At 38.1% G+C, this 19,076-nt stretch overlaps 1 protein-coding gene across 1 annotated transcript in view; it reads left to right on the top strand.

Annotated features, from left to right (window-relative positions):
* Positions 1-11,333, top strand: part of CAND1 (cullin associated and neddylation dissociated 1) — a gene marked incomplete at its 5' end in the record, with an annotated part of 29,120 nt that extends 17,787 nt beyond the window's left edge. Inside the window, 12 exons of the mRNA XM_084274891.1 lie at positions 104-227; positions 627-883; positions 972-1,077; positions 1,729-1,874; positions 2,921-3,213; positions 3,518-3,659; positions 4,277-5,770; positions 6,517-6,612; positions 8,287-8,456; positions 8,544-8,708; positions 8,917-9,024; positions 10,787-11,333. Coding sequence (XP_084131017.1) covers positions 104-227; positions 627-883; positions 972-1,077; positions 1,729-1,874; positions 2,921-3,213; positions 3,518-3,659; positions 4,277-5,770; positions 6,517-6,612; positions 8,287-8,456; positions 8,544-8,708; positions 8,917-9,024; positions 10,787-11,011 — 3,326 coding nt within the window. The 3' untranslated portion in view covers positions 11,012-11,333. The remainder of the gene's footprint in view (positions 1-103; positions 228-626; positions 884-971; positions 1,078-1,728; positions 1,875-2,920; positions 3,214-3,517; positions 3,660-4,276; positions 5,771-6,516; positions 6,613-8,286; positions 8,457-8,543; positions 8,709-8,916; positions 9,025-10,786) is intronic.
* Positions 11,334-19,076: the final 7,743 nt, after the last annotated feature.

The raw sequence follows: 19,076 nt of genomic DNA, 5'->3' as shown, positions 1-19,076 counted from the left end.
ATTGATAGCAGGTTGCTTTCCCTAGTCACAAACATGGCCTCTGACGTTAGAAAACCAGGTTCCTTTTAATTATGAAAATGCTGAGGTTTTGTTGTGCTTTCAGGTTCTGCATTAGCAGCTAATGTTTGCAAAAAGATCACAGGGCGCCTCACTAGTGCTATAGCCAAGCAGGAAGATGTGTCTGTTCAACTGGAGGCACTGGATATCATGGCTGATATGCTGAGCAGGTAAACATCCCTCTTCCAAAATGCTGGTGAATGCTGATAAATACTCTTTAAAGGTTGAACTTTGATTTTTCCAAATGTTAAATTTAAAGTTTTAAGTTTTGTGAAATAATACAGTAACTTATTAAGTATAGGTGAAACTTTGTTTAGAAAAAAAAGTGAATGTATTGAAGATAAGTTGACTGATAGATCAATTACTTTATTAATCTTCTGAGAACTGTAGTTTTAGGTTTTTATTTTAATGTTTATTGCTTTGAGCGTGTAAAGTAATTAATTGAACTTAATTGACTTAATTGAACTGTTTGTGATGTTTTGGGAATATTTAAAAGGGGGTGTTGTAAAGTGTATGAACAAAGTTATCTAGATTCAATTGGTTTGAGTTTGTGTTTTGTCTGTTTTAAGGCAAGGAGGACTGCTTGTTAACTTCCATCCTTCAATTCTGACCTGTCTGCTCCCCCAGCTGACTAGCCCAAGACTTGCTGTGAGGAAAAGAACCATCATTGCTCTTGGTCACCTGGTTATGAGTTGTGGCAATATGGTTTTTGTTGACCTCATTGAACATCTGTTGACAGAGCTGTCTAAAAATGATTCCATGTCAACAACTAGGACCTATATACAGTGTATTGCTGCTATCAGTAGGCAAGCAGGTCATAGAATAGGTAAGAAAAATACACAAATTATCTGTAACTTTAAAAGTTTTTAGATGACTTAGCTAAATTACTTTGCTATTTTTTTTTCTCTTACTAGGTGAATATCTTGAGAAAATAATTCCTTTGGTTGTAAAATTTTGTAATGTAGATGACGATGAGCTACGAGAGTATTGCATTCAAGCCTTTGAATCTTTTGTCAGGAGGTGAGTTCATCTCAGATACCTGTTCAGGCTCTCTTATGATCTAATAGTGTGCCATTTGGTTGTAAGCTGTCAGGAGACAGTCCCCTTGGTACATGATCTCGGCTCTCAGCCGGGGTAAAACCACGACAGTCCAAAATATTTTTGCAAGCTTTGCGCTGGAAATCAGAGTTCTTGTAACTTTGTCTTGTAACTTAATCGGTAAGCAGTGTGTTTTGTCTATATTTCTGACACATTCTACTGTTCCATTGCTACTTACACAAACAGGAGGGGGAAGTATTCTAACAATATTCATTGTCCAATAGTGGTGACAAAAAATTGATATCCAGAGGCATACCTTGGTCGTCCACAATGTCCAGTCTAGCAGATCCAGTTACATAGTAGCATCAAGTCCAACTGTTCCTATCCTATGGATGTGATTTAGCATAGGATGGGAATGGTTGGACTTCATGATCTTAAAGGTCTTTTCCAACCTAGTGATTCTGTGATTGCCCTATTTGATCTTCCTTTCTGAATTTCTGTAATTCAGATGTATGTGTTGGTGATACTCAGTTTGTTTGAGCCTTCAAAGCATACTGGGTGTCATGAAGTCTTCTAGAAATATTTTAATTTGTTAAAGTAATTTGATGTCAATTGTATTTTTGTATTACGCAGATGTCCTAAAGAAGTTTATCCTCATGTATCTACTATTATAAACATTTGTCTTAAATATCTTACCTATGATCCTAATTACAATTATGATGATGAAGATGAAGATGAAAATGCTATGGATGCTGATGGTGGTGATGATGATGATCAAGGTATATTCTCTTTTTGGTTTGTGGGAGAGGAGGATCTTGTAAACCTGCAGTCATGTGAGAAAATTGATATAAGTGGTATTGCTTCTAGGTACCAGCATTTGAATGACTTGTATAGTTTTGTACTCAATGATTGTAGTGTTTTTAAACATACCTTATGAACTCACTTCTTGGAATAAAAGTATAGGACGTAGTTGTTGGAGATAAATAATTTCAAAGGTGAGCATAAAGTACAAGACAAATACTTTAAAATGCTTGAAATATGGAAAAAGGCAGAAACATGTAGAATGATATAACCAAAGTCAGAAGAGCATCAGTTAATGAAATGGAAATACATATTCAACATGGGAGAATCTTCTCACTAATTTCCACTGTAATATGTTGGTACCTAATGTATAAAATCAGAATAAATTGAAAATTGCCAAACTCTATTTTTCTATAGGATAAAAATGACTGGTGGGCATAGCCTGTTGTTAATATGGTGGCAATACTTTGCCCTAAGCTTTATGAAAACTTCAACACACAAGTAGTCTGAACCTAGAGTGTAACATTCTCATTACTTTAATAATGAACGAGATGGATAGTTGCTGCTTTGGTGTTTAAAAAGTCAATTTGTAGGCTTATTGTATGTTTTTGTTGTCATTTGTTGGGGGCAGTATGGTCTCGTTATTCCTGGAAAGAAACAAACAGAAGAACTTGTTGAATCTTGATCAGCTAGTTATTGTTGTTGCATTGTTACTTCGGTCATGAATAAAGAGAAATATGCTTTAAATCAGTAGTCAGGCTGTAAATGTGAGTGGAACCGCCTGGTGTTTGCAGTTTAAATTAATGCATGTGTAAGACTAGTGTGAAAAAATTGGCAGAGAAAATTAGCCTTAAGATTTGGGTAGCTTAGAAGGTTTTTTAGTATGGCTTTCAACGTACTTCTGAACCTATTTGGTGTACCTTAGACAAAGAACTCAAGTGTATTCTTATTAATTGTTTAAACTAAAACTTGATGCTTTGATTGTCTAGACTTGAACATATGCATAATTTATTTTTTTCTCCAGGGAGCGATGATGAATATAGTGATGATGATGACATGAGCTGGAAAGTGAGGCGTGCAGCTGCTAAATGTCTGGATGCTGTGGTTAGCACACGACATGAGATGCTTCCAGAATTCTACAAAACTGTATCTCCTGCTTTAATAGCCAGATTCAAAGAACGTGAAGAGAATGTGAAAGCAGATGTTTTTCACGCATATCTTTCTCTCTTAAAACAAACTCGACCTGTGCAAAGTTGGCTTTGTGATCCTGATGCAATGGAGCAAGGAGAGACGCCTTTGACAATGCTTCAGAGTCAGGTTATTTGTCAAAATTTTGGTTATCTACCTCTTTACAGCTTTATTAATACAAATCTAGTTTTGCTTTGTTCCATCTCACCTTTTAAAGTTGTTACTATTTCATTTTGGATAGCAGTTCTTTTGAATATTTGTTTCTCAGTATTCATAATTTCTCTAGTTCTGTAGAAAAATCAGAAATAGAGTGGCAGGACCACATCTTTCTTTATATTCCACACCCCCACCCCCCCCCCACCCCCCCCCCAGTGATCAAAGATGAAAGAAATGTCAGGTATTGAATCAATTAACAGATGTACAATGATTACAGGTCCCCAACATAGTTAAAGCCTTGCACAAACAGATGAAGGAGAAAAGTGTGAAGACTCGTCAGTGTTGCTTTAACATGCTGACTGAGCTAGTAAATGTATTACCTGGAGCCCTAACGCAACATGTTCCTGTACTTGTACCAGGTATGAGAAACATTATTAATTTAAAGATTTATTAATACATTGGATGTGAAGTTTTGAAATCTTTAAGTCTTGACTGTGCTTTTTGCAAAAGCTTTGAAGTGTTGCTTCTATTTAAAGAAATTGGCAAAATAATCAGCTTCTGTGTGGATCCATATAAATATTTTAGTGATGTATTTCCATTAATCTTGAAAACAACAATTGGCTCTAAGATTGTGATTTTCTAATACATCTTAAAAAAGGTTAATTTGCTGCTTAATTGCAAGATCAAATTGCCTTTCTCATCTCAGAGAGAAATATCCGTATTTTAGCTTTTGGGACCTAAAATGTTGAATTTTGATGTAACAAGGAAAAGTAAGTTCAGAAAAATTAAAGGTTTAGAAAGCTCTTCTAATTAAGAAAATACATCACAAGCCATCAGACAGCCTATGCCCTCTGCATCGAAGCAGCTTAAAACAAATTGCTTGAATAAAATGGTGAAAAAGACTTGGAAACATTCAAGAAGGGCTGGACGTAGGAAAACATAAATGGAGTATAGCTGACTCCCTTCAGAATTTTTACAATGTTCTAACAGAATATAAATACCTAACCTAAAAATACATTTTTCTTTTTTCTTCCAGGAATAATTTTTTCACTGAATGATAAATCAAGTTCTTCTAATCTGAAGATAGATGCTTTGTCCTGTTTGTATGTGATCCTGTGCAATCATTCTCCCCAAGTCTTTCATCCTCATGTTCAAGCATTGGTACCTCCAGTTGTAGCTTGTGTTGGAGACCCATTTTACAAGATAACATCAGAGGCACTTTTGGTTACCCAACAACTCGTGAAAGTCATTCGTCCCTTAGACCAGCCTTCTTCTTTTGATGCTACTCCTTACATCAAAGATTTGTTTACTTGTACAATCAAGAGATTAAAGGCTGCTGACATTGATCAGGAGGTGAAAGAAAGGGCAATATCTTGCATGGGTCAAATAATTTGTAGCCTTGGTGACAGCCTAGGCACAGACCTGCCTAGTACACTTCAGATCTTCTTAGAGAGACTGAAGAATGAGATAACTCGGTTAACTACAGTGAAGGCCATGACACTGATTGCTGGTTCTCCTTTGAAGATAGATTTGAGACCAATCCTTGGGGAAGGAGTTCCTATTCTTGCCTCTTTTTTGAGGAAGAACCAACGAGCTTTGAAACTGGGCACTCTTTCTGCTCTAGATATTTTAATTAAGAATTACAGTGACAGCTTGACAGCTGCCATGATTGATGCTGTTCTGGATGAGCTTCCACCTCTGATTAGCGAAAGTGATATGCATGTATCGCAGATGGCCATCAGTTTCCTGACAACGCTGGCTAAAGTTTATCCTTCCTCCCTGTCAAAGATTAGCGGGTCCATTCTCAATGAACTTATTGGGCTGGTGAGATCACCTCTACTTCAGGGTGGAGCACTTAGTGCCATGCTAGAATTTTTCCAAGCTTTGGTTGTAACCGGTACAAACAATTTAGGCTATATGGATTTACTGCGCATGCTAACGGGTCCAGTGTACTCGCAGAGCACGGCACTTACTCACAAGCAGTCTTACTATTCCATTGCCAAATGTGTTGCTGCCCTTACTCGAGCCTGCCCTAAGGAAGGACCAGCTGTTGTAGGTCAGTTCATTCAAGATGTCAAGAACTCAAGGTCCACGGATTCTATTCGGCTTTTGGCTTTGCTTTCTCTTGGGGAAGTTGGGCATCACATTGACTTAAGTGGACAAATTGAGCTAAAGTCTGTAATTCTAGAAGCATTCTCTTCTCCTAGTGAAGAAGTCAAATCGGCGGCTTCTTACGCGTTAGGCAGTATTAGTGTTGGCAATCTTCCTGAGTATCTGCCATTTGTCTTACAAGAAATAACCAGCCAACCTAAGAGGCAATACCTTCTTCTTCATTCCTTGAAAGAAATAATTAGCTCTGCATCAGTGATTGGTCTCAAACCATATGTTGAGAACATCTGGGCCTTACTCCTGAAACACTGCGAGTGTGCGGAAGAGGGTACAAGGAATGTTGTTGCTGAATGCTTGGGCAAGCTGACGTTAATAGACCCAGAGACTCTGCTTCCACGACTCAAGGGATACTTGGCATCAGGTGAGCAGTACTAGCTCACGTATATATTGTAGCAAGTGGCCATATGCCATCTTTTAATATACTGATCTAGTTTTGCAAATTATTTTATAAGTTTTGTGATAGACTTGAAGCTTTGCTTTCCTCTAGCCCCAGCAGTGTGAAGCCGAGATGGTTCTGTTTATACCAGAAGAACTTAGTGCTATATAGCAGAAGTTAACTTTATGGTCTGCTTTCAGACTGTGGTATTTCAATTAATAATGTTTTATGTTTAACTGAGTTACAAACTTAAAGGGAAAGGAGCATGGGTGACAAAGGGACAGCACTGCTTAACAAACCGTATTCCTAATTCTCAGATAGCATTCTGGAATTTATAAAGATTAGGAAGTATATTGTGCATAATTCAGTAATCAGTTTCATATCAAGAGTGTTGAAAAGTTTTCTTCATGTGCTCTTCTTTAAAGAGGAGAGTGGTTTGTAGGCCTATGTGGTGAGTTAAAAAATCTGTCCTAATTAGGCTCATTACTTGAATTGTCTGATGCAGATTATGTTAAATATTTATTACCAAAGTTATGGTCTCATCCCCTGTTTAAAATGGAACACAGGAACATCTATGGAGAAAACGTATTGCAATGTTAATAATAAGTAGTAATTCTTCTTAAGTGTTCTTAATAGTGTTAGAAGTTTAAAAAGAATGGAATCTAACATTATTTAAATTTTGTAGTTGTACTTTTTTAATATTGCATACTTACACTTTTGTTTCATGTTAGGGTCCTCATATGCTCGAAGTTCAGTGGTTACTGCTGTTAAGTTCACTATTTCTGATCATCCACAACCCATAGACCCACTCCTGAAGAACTGCATAGGTAAGTGTTTTACTTTAGTGACAGCTTTTATGTCTTTAAGCAATAAAATTCCTCTTTAAATTGTTTGTTTTGAGGAAAAAAATTCTAGCCTGTTTGAATTCTGAGCAGTAAAAGTTGTGTGAATAAAATGGTTTGTATTGAAGATATAATGGGAAAATAATACAAGGTGATAAGAGTTTTTTGGAAGATGATATCCAGAAGCTGTTTTCTTTTCCCATGTGCTTGGTACATGATATCAGTTTGATGTAGGAAGGTAATGTCTTGGAAATACTTGGCATTTGGTCATCTACAATACACATGCATGTGTGAACTCTTGAGTATTGCCAGGTGGCAAAGTGTAAATGTAGATCCTTAGGATTCTCTAATACTTTGTGATCTGAAAGCTATGGAAGCGTGTCTGTTTTTACAAGGATAAGGTAATCAGAGCTTCCAGTACAATAGCAATATGAAGAAGTGATCTGCAGTGCTGCGGGGTTTTTTTTGATTGTGTTTTGTTTGTATGACCAAGTATTACAGATTTGTTCAATATGCTTTGGTGAATGTTTTACAGTGGCCTGATTGCAGGTTTAAAGATCTGTAGAAACTGTGTATACTGCTAAAACTAATGGGGAAAAAAGGTTAATCTTCAAAAACATACCATTTTGTAGAAAGCAAGGCTTTTATTTGTGGGGAAGTGGTGTCAGTTCCTATGTGTTATTTTTATTACTAAGCTTAATATTTTTAAATGTTACGTTAAAGAATTGACTGTGCTTGTGTGTTTTCTCCTCCTCTCTGTCCGTCCGTCCCCCCCCCCCTCCCCCCGCCCCATGCCGCCCACTCTCCCACCCCCATCTCTCCTTTTGGAGTCTTGGAGGGTTTTTTTATTGGGTCAAAAAATTATGGATATCTAATACTGAAAAAATTCAGTCATCTTTAGTCATGTTACCCAGGTTTACTTTATTAGGTTTTCTGTTTCCTTTTTCCTTGGAAGAAGTTACTTTAATATTTACACCCTTTTATTTTTCTCCTTTTAAACATTTCATTAGTAGAACTTCACAACCCTTGGGAAAAAATATTATCTATTCCTGCAGGCTATGGTATGGAACTATAGGCATGCTAAATTGAAAATGCCCAGAGTGTGTGGTGGGGTAGGATGAGAGGTGTTGCTATGGTAATATATTACTGAGTGGGCTTATCTTCTGGTAATTTAGGAATTGTTACTATATGCTAATTTAGGACTTGGAAAATCAATATATTGATAGTTTCCTTAAGAGGTATTCTGTAATTCTTGAACTGCAGAATTTAAATGGGTTTTCTTATGCATATTCTGAGAGAAATTAATGGATAAAAGGAAGTAGTGTATTAAGTATAATTTTAACTAATTTACATGCTATACATTTAAAAGCAAGCTGAAATGTCATTAAGTGATAGCCACTGATTTTGGTGGGGTTTTTTAACTTCTCTTTCCTTATCTGAAATACAAGATATCTCAGTTCTCTAATACTTTGGATATGATTCTAATGAAATAGGTTTGTCTAATCATGCTAAAATAGCAGGTATTGGTCTGTGCTACATGAAAGTAAGCCCTGCATTAAATGTGTCCTTTTGAAAAATTAAAACTAAGCAAAGATATTTTTAAAAGTAGCAAATGAAAAAGATCCTTGTAGGTTGATGTATTTCTTTGCATGATTGCAGGTGACTTTCTGAAAACATTGGAGGACCCAGATCTCAATGTCAGGAGAGTAGCCCTAGTGACGTTTAATTCAGCTGCACACAACAAACCATCATTAATAAGGGACCTCTTAGATACTGTGCTTCCTCACCTTTACAATGAAACAAAAGTCAGAAAGGAATTAATCAGAGAGGTACGTTAACTGAGAGGAACAGTGCTGAATGTAAGTAGATTCCTTTTTTTTTTCTAATTTTTTTTTCTCTTTTAAATTTTCTGACAGGTGGAAATGGGACCATTTAAGCATACAGTGGATGATGGGCTGGACATAAGGAAAGCAGCTTTTGAGTGCATGTATACTCTTTTGGATAGCTGCTTGGATAGACTAGATATATTTGAATTCTTAAACCATGTTGAAGATGGCCTGAAGGATCACTATGATATTAAGGTTAGTTGTCATCATTCTGTGTGTAAGCAGTGGCTTAGTCAAAATCTTTTAAATAGTGAATAGATGGAAATAGTAAAAATACTGCTTCTTATAGTGAAGTACTTAACTATATTTGCCATTTTCATTCTAATGTTGCAGTTAAAAAGGAAATATCTCTGTGTATGTGCTGTGCATAACTGGTTGTTGATTTGTTTTTTTCTCAACCTAGATGCTAACCTTTTTAATGTTGGTGAGATTGTCTACCCTTTGTCCAAGTGCAGTGCTACAGAGGCTGGATAGGCTTGTTGAACCTTTACGTGCTACATGTACAACTAAGGTATCGTTTTGAATTTTAAACATGTTTAAGTTAATCATTTTGTGTTGTCTTATAGAAGTGGACTCATGTCTGAAGAATGCTTCTGGGAATCTAGGTGTGTTGCTGCAGCATTTCCTGAGTGATAGTTCATCAGCTACAATAGGGCAATATAAATAGGGCCCTTACATTTCTTTAAATTACTAATGGAAGAACAGACTTAGAGAATCATAGAATAGTTGGGGTTGGAAGACACCTTAAAGATCATCAAGTTCCAATCCCCCTGCCTTGGGCACAGACACTTCTCACTGGACCAGGCTGCATAAGGCCTCATCCAGCCTGGCCGTGAACACTGTCAGGGAGGAGGCAGCCACCACCTCCTTGGGCAACCTGTTCCAGTGCCTCACCACCTTCATAGTTAAGAATTTTTTCCTAATCTTAGATTTTTTCCTAATCTAAATCTACCCCCTTCCAATTTAAAACCATTGCCCCTCATACTATCGCTACACACCCTTCTAAAAAGTACCTCTCCAGCTTTCCTGTAGGCCCCTTCAGGTACTGGAAGGCTGCTATAAGATCTCCCCAGAGCCTTCTCTTCTCCAGGCTGAATAACTGCAACTCTCAGCCTGTCTTCATAGGAAAGGTGCTCCAGCCCTCTCATCATTTTCAAAGCCCTCCTCTAGACCTGTTTCAACAGCTCCACGTCCTTCTCATGTTGGGAACTGGATGCGGTACTCCAGGTGGGGTCTCACAAGAAGGGACAGAGTCGCCTCCCTTGACCCGCTGGCCGCTCCTTTTGATGCAGCCCAGGATATGGTTGCCCTTCTGGGCTTCCAGCATGCTTTGTTGGCTCTCATGTCAAGCTTCTTGACTTGTTAATTTCTTTCTGAAAATCCTCTGTTTCTTTAATGATGTTTCTTTTGTTCTTTAAAAGTCTAACTGCCCCTTAGGCAACTTCTAAGTCTCACTTGATGTTGAATAGGGAAACAAATACCAAGAGTTTTTCTGATTTCTAATGATTGTGTTGTTGTAGACAAGCATAAGGGTGATAAAGGATGGAGGCCTTAAATCAGCTTAATTTTTGGTTTTTTTTGGGGATTTGGTGGGGTTTTTTGTTTAATATTTTTCCCTTTAATTTATGTTATAAGATCCTTGAGTCTTAGCACAGTTGGTTTGTTCCATATACTCTGACAACCACTTAATACCTGATTTACTGTTCTTTTCCATTAATGTAATCTGTTGTATTTCACGTTCGAAACTTCACTGATGACAATGATAACTTACGTTGGTGTCACTGAAACATCTTTGAGAATTATAACAGAAGGTTAAGCAGTTAGATTCTAACAAAGGTCAACTGTTTAGAAATTCATATTCTCTGAGAACTGAAAGCATTGTGATAATATCATTTCAGTGTTATTTACTGACTTTACATAGAGGTTGGCTGTTACAACTGTTTTGCTTTGGTAATTGACTTAGTAGTTTAGAATCTTTTTCTACTTCCCAGTCCATATTCATATTTCAGACTTATTTGTAAACTGCTGGTTAAAAAATAGATGTAAAGGTTTTTTCTTGGGGTGTTTTTGTGTGTGGTGGTAGTGGGTATTGTGTTGATTTTCTTTTAAGAGGTTAGGCCATTTTGAAAGCTGTGCAAAGTGGTAGCATGGAAAGAAATATGTCTTGAAGTTAGTTTTTGCGGTGGTTTTTTTGTTTGTTGGGTTTTTTAAGGTGGATGTAAAGGGAGGGTTAAGCAAAAGTTTAAAATATATTTTAATTTTTTTCCCCTTAGGTAAAGGCAAACTCAGTGAAACAGGAGTTTGAAAAGCAAGATGAACTGAAACGATCTGCTATGAGGGCAGTAGCAGCGCTTCTAACCATTCCAGAAGCAGAGAAGAGTCCATTAATGAGTGAATTTCAGTCACAGATAAGCTCTAACCCTGAGCTGGCAGCCATCTTTGAAAGTATCCAAAAAGATTCATCATCCACCAACTTGGAATCAATGGACACTAGTTAGATGAAATAGGGACCATTATGTTGAACCATATGATGCACTGAATTGACAGGTTATGAGTAAGAAACAGAAAAAGTATCTAATCTACACATTGTTCCACTTTATTTACCTTTATGGAGACAGTTGGCTTTTCCCATTGTTGCTTTTCTAGCATTTATTCCAGAGATGTATTTCCATAATCCAGAGTTTGTTAACCACTCTTGTTTTAGTGGATTTGGCCACATTTGGAAATTACAAAGTTGACGCATGGTGTATGGAAATAGTTTCCAACATCCATTTGCCCTGTAATGTTTAGGATTAAAATGTCAAAATTTTGTGACCATGATTTTTTTTTTTAATTTTTTATTCACTCTTTCTACTTGCAAACAAAGAAAAGAGGGGGTGGGGGTGGGGAAGGGGGGAATTCAAGCATCCAGGTGCACCATGTTTTTGTATAACTTTTTATTCTTTTTTGTTTCAGCTTCATAAATTGGTTTGGCTGGCAGATGAATTCTGTGTAAGATTTATTATATTAAAGAGAGGGTTTGGGCACAGTTCAAAAAAAAAAAGCAGACATAAATGTCATTTTTCAAGGTGTGGGGATTAGCAAACGATATCCCTGTTGTGCGCACTAATTTTGCATGAGCAAGTTTACAAATATATATTGTCTGTAAAACAGCATGTGCAGTTTATTCGTCATGCAAGTTACACTAAGTTCTGCTGTGTCAGTGCAGTTGTCAGGTGTTTTGACATATGGAACATCCTTAGAGGAAGGGACAAATGAAGGTTGGCTGTCTTAACCTGGCTTTTTTAAATGCCAGTAGTATGACACTGCAGATGTTCTTACAGTAAATGTGACAACTCCTGCAGTTCTCACGGTTTTTCATGCTCACTCAAAGGCTGGACTTCTGGAATTGAGGGGAACAAACTGGAAGATGGGAGGGGAAATAGGATGAGATGGAGGTAAAATAAGCAGAGAACAACAACAGCTGCTCAGTAGCTTCTGAACTCTGGATTGAACTTTGCTTTTGTTACAAAAGTGTGAAAAGAGATTTCCTCAGTGGCTTCTACCTCCTGTTCTTCACCCAGCAGCTTTTGCTAAGGCACTAATCTTGGGTGTTACCCAGGCAAGAAGTATTGCCAGACCGTCACTCTGTGCCCGTCAGAATGTTTCCTGGGACACGGAACCACCAATAGGTCACAGTGCTGCAAGTGTCATACAGCATTCTTGCCAGATAGGAGACAGGGAATGGCCTTAAGACTGGAGGGGGATAGAAAGGAATCAGATACAGGGGGGGAGGAAAAATCTGCATGCTGAGGTAATCTAAAAGTGGGCGAGGAGGTGGTAGCTGGCAGTCTACAATAAACTGGATTTGGGAATTAAGTAGCATAAGATGGGGAACCACTGCCTCAAATTGAGACTTGTCATTACTTGGTTAATGCAGTTGCTTACTTGTCTTTATTTTTTAGTTGGATCTGAATTCGATTTTTTCCTCTAGTTAACTGGTATTTTTTATCTAGTTTGATAGTTTGGAAACCTGTTACACGGTTAGGTGGCATAACCTGCTACGTGACTAAACAAACATCAGTTTTTATGACCTCTGGTGGTTTCCTGTGAGCACTGGGGTTCGGGAGCAAATTCTTCACCTTATATCCACGCTTGCAGCTTGGGAAAAGCAAGAGAGATACTGGTGCATTTTACTTTAATAAAAGGACCTGAACAAAGAGATCTATGAGCTCGTTCAGTAGTAACAATTTTAATGCTGTAGAAATTTTTGAAACTGTAGCTTTCTCTGTCTCCAAAGTCTTCATACTAATGTAACAATTGTCTTCTAGAAGTAGAAATAAATGAGATTAAATGTACCAACATATCTAAATGTCATGAAAAAGAATGGGATGACTCTAGAGAGAAACCATGTGGTAGAAAAAGCACTGTGAATTAGATGCGTTTTATCTTGCTGTATAACTCATTTACTTCAATTACAGCAATATACAGGCCTCCTAATTAAGAATCTGTTGTGCTAATTAGTTGTCAAACTAATCTTAGAACTTTAAGATTCCCGAATGCATTAAAATGTTTTATAGACCTAAAGCTAGGTGTGAGAATGGTACGATAAACATGAAGCGTGAGGCTAAAATATGTAAATAGAGTAGGTGGCAACGGTAAGTAAAGAGAATACTTGTGTTCCTAGTTGTGAGATTGTGTCTGTGTTCTGCCATAAAGCCTAATGTGGGGGATGCAAATAATCTGTGCTTTGTTTTTTACAGTACATTAGTGGGGCAAGCCTAAGGACAGGAGAGACACTTGAGCTGTATTGCACAGTGAATGCTTGCTCACAAGAGGGGAACTTTTACTTTGCCCACTGGTGAAGCAGATGGGAACATAAAAATTAAGTCTTCCCTGTAAATTACAGAAATTCTAGGAGATGCATTATCTATGAGCATCAGTTGGTTAATTTGGTGATGCAGGAAGGTTGTATAACAGTGATACACGTGTTCATGACACTCATAAAGGTAACTGCACCATAGTTACTGGAATTATTTATTAGCTTTATGAAATCTAACCAGGTTAGGTGTTCAGATTCCACTGACCTTTACTGGATCGCTTGATAGAAAGGTTTTTTGATCCCCCATCCTGTATATCAAAGTAATGTGGTGTATTTTTGCTTTTAGTGCAAATATGTCCAGGTAGTTTTGTTAAGGATGGTGTCAGGAATTACCTGTAGCTGTTCTTTAAATTCTAACAATCTGAAACTAAAATATAGCATTACTCTCATTAAAACAACCCCAAAATTCTGAAAAGCTGCTCTTAAAGATTTTTTTGGCATGATGCGAATTTTCTCTAGTGTTTTTCGTCTTTTTGCACACAGGCAATTGAGACCAATTAGTAAGCTTGTGCATAACACAGAAGTGGTTGGCTAGTCCTTGCATTGTGGATTCTTGCCTTTAAATATTTTTGTATCTCAAAAGTACTTAATGCTCTGACTTTCCATTTAAAAAAAAACTTGTCAAACTTGCAAGGAAAATCTGTTCTAAAATCAGAAATTGGAAGGTACAAGTACCTTAAGAACACTGCACTTCAATTGTGTAAATTGATTTTTAATACATTTTTTCTTTAAAATGCTACATTTAATACCACAGCTGACAAAATAAAAAAGGCTGAGCTACTTCCAGATTGTATTTTTGAGGTGAGCATGGCAGTGCACGCAGGCAGCATTGCTTCTCTCAAATGAAGGATTATTTTAACCATTTCATCAACTCAGATCAGAAATATGAATACAAAGTTCATATCTGCTACTATTCCATTTGGCTTAACAGATACGCTCAGTAATGATGCTAGGAACAAGTTCACCCTGATCTGAGTGGACAGGTTAGTAGCAGTAGTATTGTAGCAACTGTTCCCATCTCTACTGGTCACGTCCCCTTGAAATCACTTTAAAGCAAAGTAACATGTGGCCTTATAAATGTGTGGGGTGGTTTTGGTTTTATTAATCCTGTTCACTCTGACTGCAATGACCCATGTCTGACAAATAACAAACGTTAAGCCTGCAGCACCTGAGGTTTATTTCCCTTTTGCTCTAAACTTCAGGTAAAAAGTATGTTGTTGTTGTTGTTACTATCCTTAAAATTATTTTTGGAGAGGTGAAAAATGCTGGTAAATTAATCACTTGTTGGCCTTGTTCTCTCAGTGCTTTGAGATGGAAGGCTTTGCTTGCCACGCTACAGAACATGACCGGCTGCGCAGGCGTTGACAGCAAGGCTGGCCCCTGCTCCAGAAGAGCCCTTCAGTGTAGACTTACAGCTCGTCTGCTAAACTGACCTTTTTCTTCAGTATCTATTTATGATGTTTCTTTTATCTGAGCTGGGGGAAGGAGAAGGAGATTTGGGTTCTTGAGAATAATGAAGAAAATTGATCTATGACCGACGTTGGTGAAGCTGGGAAGCTCTCTGCAAGAGGTGCTCTTGTGAAGATGGGGCAACTTTGTCTTGGTAGGGAGTTAAACTTCTTCAGATTCGTTTCCACTCCATGAAGCTTTAATGTTTCCACATAATCTTTGGTGAGGAGAAAACTGCCTTTGGAAAGGTCATCCATCCCCCAAAACAAGCAAAAGGTTTTCTGTTGATATTAGCCTGTATATTGTGAACATAACCCTGAACCAGAGAAGAATTAAGTGTTTCTGAGAGCCATGCAGACACTGCCTTGAAGTGTAGCTCTAAGAGAAAAATGAAATCTTAAAGTGAGAATATTTTCATTTAAAATAATTCTCTGTTATTCTGTGTTCTGCCTTTGATCATACTTTTGGAGAATGGAAATACAGAAGGGGGGGGAAGTAATTAGCAAACTGTGAACTACTATGATCCCAGAACTTAAAGATTTAATTTCTATTCCCTGCTGCTTCCTTTAAAAAAAAATCCAACCAGAGGTATTTTTACAAAAGTACATAGTAATTCTGAAAAGACTTTTTATTCTGAAGGAGTTAAAAGGGCTTTGAAAATATTTTCATTATATTTTCTTCTATTCTGAAGGAATTCTTTCCCTTTATATGTAGATTTTTCTCACCTGATAACTTGGAGGCAGTTCAATACAGCTGCTGCAGCCCTCAGGAGATAAGCTGTGTAACTTGGCTCAGTGCAGTGAAGATATTTCTGTAGTAGAAAAAGTTTGCAATTCCCTTTTTCCCAACATTCTTTTTTTATTAATAGATTTTTTTAAAAAAATGAAATTGTTTACATATGACAGTAGTTTCCATTCAACCTCCAGCCATTCTTCTCTTTATCTGAACAAGTACTGGACTCTCAGTCATCTGATTACTGATGCTGCAGTGCCACCCTTCCTGGGGACCTTGTCTTGCTCCAGCCTTCAGTGAGGTTATTTTCTAGAATGCTTGGGTTTGTCTCCTGCACCCACAACATTTCCACTGCGCCTGGAGACAGTTCTTGTGTGAGTTGTACGTAGTATCCATTTTCAAAGGGATTTCTCTGAGAGAAGACTAAGAAGTGGTTTGATGTGGGAAACCATACACTGTTCTGTTTTGATTTCTGGAGAGTGTGTATATAGATATATATATATATTCACACACATCTGACATTAGTTGCAGGTTACTGTCTTAAGAAGTTAACAATTCTTATTCCTTTATCCCCAACTTCTCAAAATAAGAGAAAAAACCCACAATTTGGTAATTTTGTAGCAGTGTTGGTGTTTGATTTCTGTAGAATCATGGTGTTTTGGTTTTTTCTTTCCACTTAAGACTTTCAGTGGAAAAAAAAAAAAGTGGAAATTTGAGTGGCTTTGTCTTGTGCCTTAATTCTATGTGGAGTTGTAGAAGAGCAATGAAGAATGGGTACTTATCTGTGGAGAAAATAATGGTTTCTCAATGGTTCGAATAGATAGATTCAGGTTGAAACTGGTATCATCAAGGGGTAGCTGTGGACAAAGAATTTTCTGAAATTGTAAACCCTCTAGTTGTCCGTGAAGGATTTATTTCAGGTCTGTGGGTGGCTGGGTCAGGAAGCTTCAAGCTAGAAGGAGGATAAAGGCAGACTATGGTGAATCTACATCATATTGCTGATTGGCAAATGGTTAATATGTGTTGGTACAACTTTTCTTAATACTGATGTCATTAGTTATTGCTCCAAGACTTTTCATAGCTTGGCTATCAACAAAATACTCTGTGTTACCCAAGTTGTTTGGTGAAGGGAAAATAAATTTGAAGGATGGTTTGGAAAGAGTGCAGAAACAGTTGGACAACCGACTGGGGTTGTTTTTTCCCTGTGTATCTTTTAATATAGGGAAGGATGGGAAAGAAAAAGGACCCTTGGCAAGTTTAGGCACTTCTGTAGAAGGACACCAAGAACAATGCTGTAGAGTATAAAGAATTTTCATTGGTCAAAGTATTTTTGGTTTTGTTCACTGTCCTGGGCTGCACACCAGGAACAAACAGTCTACTGTGGCTAACCAATTAGCCCTGGTAAAATGCTGTGTGTCTCTGGGGTCAGACCTGCCAGTTGAAACTACAGGAGTTACTGAGAGAATCAAACCTGTTTAAGAACAACCCAAAGGCCACTATCGCAGTACAGACGTGACTTTATATGCTCAGCTGTGTGATATAAGCAAGGTACATTCTGTGCTACAAGAGACTGGGGAGCTGTTTTGCACCATGCTGGTTAACACGTGGGTGGCAAGGGCCCGTAGCTGTGTGTAGTATGGGTGACACGTAAAATATGCTGTTGGAAGATGGGGACAGAAAGTGTTTAATAGCTGAAACTGAGAGTTAATAATGCTTCTAATCATTCCAGCAAATGGAACTTGAAAATGCTGCTGTGTCGACTAATGAAGTAAAGCAGGCAACTGCAATGCACAATTCCCAGTATCAGCTGAAATACTCTGCAGGAATTGAGCCGGGTGCTTCTCCAACCTCCGGCATTCACAAGTGGCCAAGAGCAAGTGGGGGAACATTTACTCTATGCTCATCTCCTTTATTTGAGTTTTAACGTGGTCTAGTGGATCAAAGTGATTTAAAATCAAGAATGCTTATTCTTTAAAAAAAAATAAGTAATTGCAGGCTGCTTTAGCAACCTATTTAAGTCAGATTTGAACAACACCACTTCTCCTCAGAAAGTGACCCACCACTGTTGTAGACTACAGCTAATACTTGAACACATCAAGGAGCAATCTCTGGACAGTGCTTTGAAAAGGCAAAGAATATAATGCAGGATTTCAGTATTTACCTGCAAAGCTAGCCTTAAATATCACCGTCCTGCTTCTGCGCTGCCGTCCTGTTTGTTTACAAGGGAAGTGTGCCAACACATGCACTTCAGGATTGTAAACAGATGAAATCTTTTCTTCTGAATGCTTGTTTGCTTTATGTCACTACAAAACCCAGTCTCCCTTGCCTTGATTCAATCTTGTGTACTTCCCTGTAGGTTTATCCAGGGTTCAGCCTAGAGCAATGGAACCAGAATCCGTTTCTGACAGAGCTGATGTTACAGCAGCAGAGAAGCCCTAGGAAACGTCTGAGGGCTGCGTACAGAATAGTGTGCCTGACTATGAAGATGTCACACTTAATACGCCCCATTTCACAAACCAGATATTTCTTTGACAAAAGCAGTGGAAATAGGTTTATTTAAAAGCACAGTGTCTGAGAACAGCCTCAGAAGCATCTCTGATAAATCCGTCCTTACGGCTGCTTGTTCGCGTGGCTGAAGAAGAGCCGATTCACACTGCAGCCCGTCTTCACCGCTCATCAGCGGCCTTTGATAATGAAAAATCCACGTCTTCCTGCCTGGCTGTGCCTGGCTGTGTCAGTAAATCCACTGTGGGACGCTGGGAAACACGGCGCGGTGCCGAAGGTTATTTCTGTGCTCGACAGCAAGATGCTGCGTTGCGTACGAGGTACTCGTGTAGCCCCAACCTACCCTTCTGACAGGGGGGTATGATTAAAATTTGAGTGATTGCAGTTACTGGGATTTTTCCAGAGGGAGACACGATGCCCCAAGACTGTTCTGTTACGTTGATTAGGTCGTAAGAATTACTATGACTTTCCCTGGTCTTGCATTTTCCAGAAAGATCCTTAAACATCAACCCCAGAAGCCTTTAATGAAAGAAGAGTCGTTTTACGTACTGGAAGTATTTTAACCCTGTAACTCTGTTTTCCTCTGACAGCCATGCAGTCTGATGCGGTAACAAGCACAACTGGGTCCGATCCCACTCAGTGGGCTAATGCACAAATAAGGTTTATTCTCTTGGGACAACCATTGTTTCTTCCTGATACCTTCAGTAGTAACTGCAGGTAACAGAAGTACATTCTCTGTGCCATGTACTGAAGTTTTCAGAATGCACCATGAATATAACAAAGTACCTAAGAGTATTACTGTTACATACAGGTGCAGCATTAAGAATATTAACATTACATTATAGCTGTTTTCTGTTCTTTCAAATGGCTCTCTAATTTTTAAACACACTAAAATCTCCATGAGGTATCTGGATATCTGAGATACATACGTGGGTAGCTGATAACGGGTGAGTTTTTCTGGGTTTTTTTTATCTTTCAGTGTTTTACTTTTTTGAAGCTATAGTAATTCCTAGATG

The sequence above is a fragment of the Gallinula chloropus genome (genome assembly GCF_964237585.1).
Source record: "Gallinula chloropus genome assembly, chromosome: 1".
Taxonomy (NCBI): Eukaryota; Metazoa; Chordata; class Aves; order Gruiformes; family Rallidae; genus Gallinula; species Gallinula chloropus.
The sequence above is the reverse complement of the archived record's forward strand: the minus strand, read 5'-3'. Positions and strand labels throughout refer to the sequence as shown.